The sequence below is a fragment of the Stenella coeruleoalba genome (genome assembly GCF_951394435.1).
Source record: "Stenella coeruleoalba genome assembly, chromosome: 2".
NCBI classification, from domain to species: domain Eukaryota; kingdom Metazoa; phylum Chordata; class Mammalia; order Artiodactyla; family Delphinidae; genus Stenella; species Stenella coeruleoalba.
In genome coordinates, this window is record NC_137147.1 from 12483255 (window position 1) to 12493032 (window position 9778).

The 9778-nt window shown below is 52.9% G+C and overlaps 1 protein-coding gene across 1 annotated transcript; it reads left to right on the forward strand.

The window, feature by feature from the left end:
- Positions 1 to 4077: 4077 nt before the first annotated feature.
- On the forward strand, positions 4078 to 5517 carry GPR68 (G protein-coupled receptor 68; the record flags this gene model as incomplete). Its single annotated transcript, XM_079914192.1, has 1 exon — positions 4078 to 5517. One exon carries the CDS (start codon positions 4078 to 4080, stop codon positions 5191 to 5193), a length of 1116 nt encoding a protein of 371 aa, XP_079770318.1. The 3' UTR covers positions 5194 to 5517.
- Between the last annotated feature and the right edge of the window lie 4261 nt (positions 5518 to 9778).

The window sequence follows — 9778 nt, forward strand, 5'->3', positions numbered from 1 at the left end:
GAGAATGGATGTGCAAAAACGTTCCTGGCATGTGGAGGGCTCTCACTCGGTATGGCTTGGTCCTTCCATCCCATCTACGTTTTTCCATTTATAGAACACTTTGCACCCACTGTGCCTTTGATTTGGGGGAGCAAGCTTTCTGTGGACAGCAGGTAGAGAAGGGACATTCCTGGCAAGATGTAGTTTCCATGGAGGGGTGCCTGTCCTCAGGGAGTGGAAGAAGGGAGAGCTGGTTGTGATGAGGCCCGGGTGAAAAAGCAGGGCCCTCTGCGACCAGCTCAGGCAGCTTAAACAGATGCCAGGTGGCTGGAGAGGAGGCCACAGTGATTCCTCCCTCTCACTTTTCTGTTTCTATTAATAATATTTCCATTGTCCCAGCACCCAACCTCAAAACCCCCCACCCATCCATCCATCTCTTCATCCATCTATCTACCCATTGACCCATCCACCCACCCATTCGTCCATCTATCCACCTGTTCACTCATCCATCTATCCACCTACCCCCTCATCCTTCCACTTATTCATCTTATTCATCTACCTACCCATCCATCCATCCACTCATCCACCCACCTACCTCTTCACACATCCATCCATCTAACAGATAATTTGGGGGAGATTATGAGGACCAAGCACTGAAGAACATCTCAGATTTGTCCCTGATTGTCCCCAGCTCCTTCTAATTAGTTGGCAGTTTCTACAGCTGTTTGTTGTCCCCTCTCTGGCCACACCCTCCTCACACCTAGCTGTTTGTGCCAAGCTACTTTCAGTTCCACACAGGTGCCTGTTCTCTCTCTCTCTGGCATTTGGCCTGTTGCACGCTCTATTTCCACAGGCAGAAACTTCCATCTTCCCTGGCTGCCCTTCCCGCTTCTTCTGGTCTTCGAGCAAAGTGCTGCTCAGGAAGGCTTTTCTAGCTGGGTTAGTTCACCTCCTATGAACTCCCTTAATGTCCTGTACTCTCCCTGGGAGCTAACCCTCTCTTTTCTTCTCCTGTCTCCCATGAGACTAAAAGCAACTTGAATTATGCCAGGGGCCAGTACAGTGCCTTCCATATAATAATAGACACTCAATAAGTATTTGCTGTAACAACGAATAAGTCAATGAGTGGATGGATGGATGGACAGATGGATGGATGATTGGAGAGCCATTGAAGGGTTTGAAGCAGGAGTGATTAGGTTAGGTTTTTGTTTTAGAGGATGGCTTTGAGGGTGGTGAGGCGGAGACAGGGAATCCCATAGGAGGCCGTGCGCTGATTCTGGGGAGGAAGTCTTGACCAAGCCAATCTGGGGCACTGGGGAGGGAGCTAAAGAGGAGGAGTCGGATGTGGGAAGTATTTAGGAGTTGAAAATGGTAGAACTGAGTAATCAAGTGGGTGCTGTGGACGAAGATGAGGGAGAAAGCTGAAGGCCAGCCATCCAACGTGAGTGACTGGGCAGGAGGAGATGCCACCTCCAAGAACAGACTAGTGGAGAAAATGATGAAAGCAGGGTGGGCCTCACAGAGCATGCCCTGTGCCATGGAAGGAAGCTGGTTCTGTCAGCCTTCCACCTGGGGGTGGGGAGGGCGTCTGGGAATCATCAGAGTGTTGACGGCATTGAAATCACAGAGGCGATGCCGTGTGTGTGGAGGAGGTGTTTTCATCTAAACGTCGTATGTGTTTCTTCTTTGCCCTGCAGACTTGAGTATTTCTGACTTTGCTTGCGGGAATTCGCTTATCATCGGCCTGGGAAAGAGGAACCCGCAAACAGTCACACCAGCCCGCCTCACACATGCGTACACTCAGCCCTAGCAAACGATAGGCTTCGGCCAGGTGACTCTCAACAAATTCCTAAGACCTGACAGGACATGTTTTCACTTTGGTTTCCTTTGCCATATTTTGTTGGTGCCTGGGAGCCTGTGCTGATGAATGAATTTTTATCTTCCTGTGGGTAGATTTTATGTGGACTGTGGAGAACCCGAGGTAGATTCAGAGACACGGACGTCCTGGGTGGGTGTCCCTGGGGAACCGCTCAGGTGTGGGCCTGGGATCCAGGGACAGGAGGGCTGGCAAGAGGAGGACGGATGGGGCCAAATTTTGACTCACGGGGCTGTGCAGAGTTTAGGGGTCACAGGCCTCCGCTGTCCCTTCGCCCCTTCCTCTCACCATCAAAACATATAAACAAAAACACAAAAAGCGAAAAACAAGAAAACACCCTTGTGCACTGTTGGTGGGAATGTAAAGTGGTGCAGCCCACTGTGGAAAACAGAATGCAGTTCCTCAGAAAATTAAAAATAGAGCTGCCATGTGATCCAGCAGTTCTACTTCTGGGTATAGACCCCAAAGAACTAAGAGCAGGGATTCAAGCAGTATACCCATGTTCACAGCAGCATTACTCACGGTAGCCAGAAGGTAGAAACAACCCAAACGTCACTGACAAATAAATGGAAAAACAAAAATGCGGCCTATACATATGATGGAATATTATTGGGCCTTAAAAAGGAAGGAATTCTGATATATGCGACTACGTGGATGAACCTTGGGGACGTTATGCTAAGTGAAATAAGCCAGCCACCAAAAGATAAATTCCGTGCGACGCCACTTATACGAGGTGCCTAGAGCAGTCAGATTCGTAGAGACACAAAGTGGACTGGAGGCTGCCAAGGGCTCAGGGGAGGAGGGATGGGGAGTTAGCGTTTCATGAGTACAGACTTTCAGCTGGGGAAGCGGAAGAAGGTCTGGAGGCGGATGGTGGTGATGGCGGCGCGGCAGTGTGAATGTGCTTAATGCCGCTGAGCTGTGCGCTTAAAAATGGTCGACATGGTAAATGTTACGTTATGTGTATCAAACCACAATTGAAAGCAACGACAAGAAGCACCTCCCTCCACCACCAACACTGAAATCCAGGCCTGTAGGGCTTCCCTGGTGGCGCAGTGGTTGAGAGTCCGCCTGCCGATGCAGGGGACACGGGTTCGTGCCCCGGTCCGGGAAGATCCCACATGCCGCGGAGCGGCTGGGCCCGTGAGCCATGGCCGCTGAGCCTGCGCGTCCGGAGCCTGTGCCCCGCAACGGGAGAGGCCGCAGCGGTGAGAGGCCCGCGTACCCCCCACCAAAAAAAAAAAAAAGACTACCATCTTTTATTCTGCCTCATTGCCTTTGGAAGAACAATGACATGCATTTTGACATATTTTATGTGGCCCTGATACTGACCCTGAGGGCAGGTGTTTTCATCCTCATTTAATTAATTTATTTATTTACTTATTGTCCTCGTGGCATGGCTTGCAGGATCTTAGTTCCCCAACCAGCTATTGAACCCAGGCCCCAGCAGTGAAAACGCCGAGTCCTAACCACTGGACTGCCAGGGAATTCCCATATCCCTGTTTTATGGATGAGGAAACTGAGTCTAAGAGAGCGTAAACGACTTGCACAGCCTGTGAGCAGCTGACCCTAGCCTGGTGCTCACGTCTGTCGGTGCCTGGCCCCCTGTGCTAGGTTCCCAGTTCCACGGAGGTGAGGTAGCAGTGCCCTGTGGGAAGCTTAGCCTTTTTTCTTGCCAGAGCACAGCAGGATGTGGACCGCGCTGGGCCTCTGTTGTGCTGTACGGAGGGGCCCCGAGGAGGGGCTGTGGCCTTACTGACCTGGTCCATTCCTGTGAGCAAGTAGGAGAAATGCGAATGGTGCTGACTGCTGCAGGAGAGAGTGGCTGGGGCCCTCACTGTTGTGTGGGTTGGAATCGTTCTTCACCTTGAGCTTCCCTGGAGCTTCCCCGGAGCCAGCTCCAGGCCTTGCTTGCTGCACCGAGGGACCAGGAAAGTAAATAAGGGACAGGAAGCCAGGGAAGGGGGATGGGGAGACATAAGTCACATTTCAGTTGAGTTGGAGTTGGTTGGCTGGATCATCTTCTAAATTACGTGAGGCACTTAGAAGAGTGCCTGACATACAGTAGATGCTATATAAATGTTGGCTCCTCTTATCCTAAGCCTTTCCACCTTTGACTTTCAGGGCCTTACCCATCACCAGGGAGGCCCGGCCTTTGCTACAGCTTGAACCACATCCTAGAAACAAGATGGCGCTAGAGAGACTGGTGCATTCCTGAGCCCATGAGGGGTGAGGCCCCTCCAGGCCCAAAGATGGGGAACGTCACCGGAGACAACGGCTCGCTGAGCTGTGCCATTGACCACACCATCCACCAGACGCTGGCGCCGGTGGTCTATGTCACGGTGCTGGTGGTGGGCTTCCCAGCCAACTGCCTGTCCCTCTACTTCGGCTACCTGCAGATCAAGGCCCGGAATGAGCTGGGCGTGTACCTGTGCAACCTGACAGTGGCCGACCTCTTCTACATTTGCTCGCTCCCCTTCTGGCTGCAGTACGTGCTGCAGCACGACAACTGGTCCCACGGCGACCTGTCCTGCCAGCTGTGCGGCATCCTCCTGTACGAGAACATCTACATCAGCGTGGGCTTCCTCTGCTGCATCTCCATCGACCGCTACCTGGCCGTGGCCCATCCCTTCCGCTTCCATCAGTTCCGCACCCTGAAGGCCGCCGTGGGAGTCAGCGTGCTCATCTGGGCCAAAGAGCTGCTGACCAGCATCTACTTTCTCATGCACGAAGAGGTGGTGGAGGACCTGGACCGGCACCGCGTCTGCTTCGAGCACTACCCGCTGGAGCCCCGGCAGCGCAGCATCAACTACTACCGCTTCCTGGTGGGCTTCCTCTTCCCCATCTGCCTGCTGCTGGCCTCGTACCGGGGCATCCTGCGGGCCGTGCGCCGCAGCCACGGCACCCAGAAGAGCCGCAAGGACCAGATCCAGCGGCTGGTGCTCAGCACCGTGGTCATCTTCCTGGCCTGCTTCCTGCCCTACCACGCGCTGCTGCTCGTGCGCAGCCTCTGGGAGTCCAGCTGCCACTTCGCCAAGGGCATCTTCAACGCCTACCACTTCTCCCTGCTCCTCACCAGCTTCAACTGCGTGGCCGACCCCGTGCTCTACTGCTTCGTCAGCGAGACCACGCACAGGGACCTGGCCCGCCTCCGTGGGACCTGCCTGGCCTTCCTCACCTGCGCCAGCACTGGCCGGGCCCGGGAGGCCTACCCATTGGGTACCCCCGAGGCCCCAGGGAAGAGCGAGGAGCCCAATGTGCTGACGAAGCTCCACCCGGCCTTACAGACCTCTCAGCCACCCGGAGCGGGAGGGTCCCCAGCGGGCGGACTGGCCTAGCTGTGTCGCCCCATCACCCACGTGCGGGGCGAAGCAAGGCCTGAGCTTGCTCGACAGCTGCTGCCCACTTGGCCAAGGCAGGTGCCTCTTGCTGCTGGAGGGGACGATGGACCTGGGCCACGGGGCCCTGGGTCTGGGCCGCAGCACAACCTCTCTGGGTCCAGGGACCCTGCTGTGGCTGCCGAGTCCGACGGGGCTGCTCGTTGAGGGTGGGGATAAGCTCCGACAGTGCATGGGGGTCGTCTGCTGCCAGCTGGGCGGCTGGTGGGAGGAAGACCTGCTCACGTCCAGGAGGTTTTCAAAGAGAAGCTCGGGTGGGGGACACAGGGTGTGAGGACATGGAGAGAGGGGCCTGGGAGATGAGAGTGGGTACCTGGGGACACACCTGCCAGGGCCTTCCAGTGCCGTTGTCACAGATGACACCGGTCCAAATGCACTGGTGTAATCGGGGAGGTGACACACGAGAGTGTATTGTCATCATTCATACTTGAGCTTCACTCCACGAAGGGGTGGGAAGGAAGATGAGTGGGCCCGGAGGTGGGATGGGGAGAAGGAATGTAGGGAGGGGTTTGGGGCACTGGGAGTGTGTGTTTGTGGGGGACAGTGGGGGAGTAACAGGTGGAGGAGAGGCACCAGATACAGCCAAGTCACAGTTTCACAGGCGAGGAGGGTTGAGCAGATTCCCCAAGCCCCAGGGCTGATGGAAAACAAATCCTAGGGCTCCCTGGGGCTCCACAGGGCGATGTCTGTGGTCCTTTAAAGTCAGCATTGAAGTTCAAGGGCCAGGACAGAGGCCTAAAGCAGTGCGTCCAGCTGAGTTCCCTACACAGATTCGCCTCAATTCATCTTCTGTTTCTATCTGCCTTGAAGCACCAGACCCGGAAGCCTGCGACTTTGTGTGTGTGTGTGTCCATGGTTAAAATGCCAGGGTCTCCATGACAGCTCTGCCCTAAGCCACTGAGGCTAGGGTCATGTGACTGCTGGCAGTGTCCCCTGCCACACAGACTGGAGTGCCTAGCAGTCTCAGAGAGGAGCATGACATTCTCCCCAAGTTCTTAGAACAAAACAAACAACACGGAGATGCATGCTCTGTTATCTCTCAGCCCAAAGTCCCGGGGTGAAGCTCCACTGTGGTTTAAATAGCCCCTGTGACAAGAAGAGGAGGGGGCCTTGGGCTCGCCTTGCCTCCTTCGTCCTTCAGCACTGCTCCTCTGCCAGATGTCCCACCCCACCCACCTGGAGAGTGACAGTGGGCCCACGGGCCACATGCAGACCAGGGTACTGACCACCGTCTCTTGTTCTGTCCTGGAAGGCTGGTGATGGGGCTCCTGCAACTTTGTGCCCAATCTCTCCTGCAAATTTGTGCCCAATCATATTAAGCCTCTGCCTGGGGGATATACCAAGGACCAGAGGAGCTTCTTGCTCCTCCAGGGACCTGCCCACCTTTTTAGAAATGCTAGCCCTTCAGATTTCCTGGTCGGTGGGCTGGAGCCAGTTCTGACTTCCCCCAAAGACCTGGGATTTGAGCTCTCACAGCTAAGAGGCTAGGTGGGCTCAAGCCCGGGGAGGGACCAGGGATGGGAAGATAGAAGCTGGCATCAGTAGAAGATTTCTGGAATCTGTTAAAGGGCTGCCAGGGAGAATATTTTTTTCAATCTCTCTTCATGCCTCCCCTCCCCTCTCCCAGAAGTAGATTCACCCTGAGTTTCTTAACCGTCCGATCAGAGGTGTCCAAAGACTGATAGCCCAGGGTGGGTGTGCCCTAAGGAAGTGGGGTTCCAGGGCTTGCTCTAGCTCCTTCTGGATGGCCTTCCATAACCTGGGGAGGTTCTCTTCCCCTTCACGGAGGAGGAACTGACCAGGTCTGCAGGTAGCAAAAAAAAGGCCACCCAGCCCCAGACCAGGATTACAAGGGCAATGACACTGGTTGAGACCGCCATGCTTCCTCATTCCAAATTTCCTCCTGTTTTGATCTTAAACATGGACGTTCCCATTGGGATAAACTGGCATGAGCCTAGGGCAGTTCCATTTACTATCAAGAGTTGTATTTTTGTATTGTCCTCTCTTTTATGCCAAGTATACATGTGTTGGACCATGCAATGGATTTATGTAGCAAACTTGAGTCTGCAAATAAAACAAAGTAACCAGCCACAGCTGGAGTGTGCTGCAGTTCTTATGGGGAGGGAGGGTCTTCTAACACCAGGGGGATCTAGAAGGCCCATGGAATACCCAACAGAGTCAGGAAAGTCCAGGGATTGACACTCTCAGAGAAAACTTGAACAGCAATTAGGGGATGTGTCCTTGATTATCCAGTAGTGGTCAAGAAGGATGAAGCCTTCAAATGAAGTAGGGCCTTCTTCCTCTTGAGATTCATGAAGTGTCTTGAGCTCTGCAGCACATTGTTGCTAATCCACTCTGGGACTTAATTTGGCCGCCTCCCCTCTGAAGACAGAACTCAGCCCTGCGGTTTGGAAAATATCATTCCCTGTCCTTGGACACAGGACCCCTTCTGCCCCCTGAATAGCTGCTCCCCACAGTGAGGGAGGGCTTGATCAGTCCCCTCATCACTAGTGAAGATTGCCAAAGCAGGAAGGCCTGTTGTACCCACCCCTTGGGGGGCTCTTCTTACTGTTCGGGTTGTGTTTGGGGAGCCCCACATTTAGTGATCAGCCTTCTTAAGCTCCAGCATCTTCTCAACAGTGGCACCTCCATGTTTATCATGAAAGATTAAATGCATCCTGTTAAAACGTAAATTTGGTTTTAGTCACTTAATCTTTCCCTGGAGTCAGATTCCTGGAGTCCTGGAGTGCTCTGGAAGAATCGATCCTTCTTCCAAACAGACTTATTGGGGATTAAGACTCCTTTCTTTCCTAAGATAAAAGGTGGAAGAAAAGGTCCATCTGGTTTGGACTGAAGGTAGCAAAAGCAATTAGATTCCTTTCTCATTCACCACTGTTGCTTAGTAAGATGAGGGCTCATCTTCCTGTTTATACACACTGGTCTGTGGTTTGGCCAGACAAGTGTGGGAGAAAATTTCAGCACAGAATACATCCCCATCTGCTGCTTTTCTCTGGCTGGTACAACCAAGAAAGAGCCAGAATCTGGACCTCCTTGGTTCAATGCTTTTCTGAAAAATGTGCTTCTTACAGCTCATGATCCTGCAGCCTCCAGGAATTCATCTGGCAAGATGATGGTCTTTGATGGCAATAACCCTGGGGTCACAATGGTGCCCAGTGCTCTGGGGAAATGGTGTGTCAATTCCATTTGCTTTACTTCAACAACTCTCAGAAAGACGTTGGTAGATTAGACATTAGATATCAGTGTTAGAAAGTCCTGCAGAGGTCATGATCTCCAATTCCTTCCCTATGAATTATCCCCTGTATATCTCCCCAAAACGACAGCCCAGTTTTTCTGCGAGTACCACCAATGACGCCAGTTCACTACTACCCAAGACAAGTTATTCCAAGGTTGGGCAGAAAATCTTAACTCCTAATGAGCCCAAGTGGAACCACTTTTCCCACTGGCCTTAGTTCTGGCCTCTGGAAAGACATGACCCTTTAGGTACTGGTATTTGAAGAAAAGTCTCATATCCTACTTCTCAGCTTGTATTAGACAGGGCTGGATTATACTGCAGTAACAAATATACCCCCAATCACATTGCCTTAAAACAATAAAAGTTTATCTCCTGTTCATGCAAAGTCCAACGAGCAACTACTTTCTGGCAAGTCTTTTTCCCAAGTGATGGCAGTGATTCAGGATTTGCTCATCAAGAGGTGCCATCATCTCGGGGTCTTCCCCTTCCATCCACAGAGGCAGGGGAAGCAGCACAAAAAGAATCTCACAGGGGGGTTATGGCCAAGTCTGGAAGTAGTTGGTATCCCTGCTACTCACATTCTATTGGCCAGATCCCAGTCACATGGCCCCAACCTAACTACAAGGGAGGCTGGGAAATGTAGCTTTCCTATGTATGCAGGAAGAGGAAGCAGAATTAGTGAGCATCCAGCCAGCCTCTGACATACAGAGCTTCAAGCCGCCTCCACTTAGGGTTTGAGCATTCACCTTCTTGTACCTCATCTGAACAACGCCCGCTTCTTCAATTGTGGTGCTTGGATCTGAAGTGAGACAGTCTGTCCAACCTGTGCTGGGGAGAAAGGGACCATTTACCTCACTGTGCTTCTACTGACGTAATGGCCTTTCTGGCAAACACATCACATCACTGACATATACTGAGTTTATGTGAATTGCTGTTAAACCACACCTCCGTCCTGCCTAGAGCAGTGGTCTTTTGAATCTGAGAGTTAGACTCTGTGGAGCCAGTGGAACCCACATGGAATGGGCAGAAAGTAGTAGAATGCAGAGGGCTGGACTAAGGTGGGGCTGGCGGTCAGCAGGGCCTGTGCAATGAGAGGCAGGAAATGACCTCAGAGGATTGCCTTGCCCAGCTGAGCGATGAGGGGGGCACTTGACCAGAGGATAGCTGGGGGCTAAGGAGCCCTGACCCCTTCCTGGCTCGCTTAACTTCTAATCCCACCTGCAGGGTCTGTGGGGCATGTGCACCTTGATGTGCCCAAGGTCTCCAGCCTGC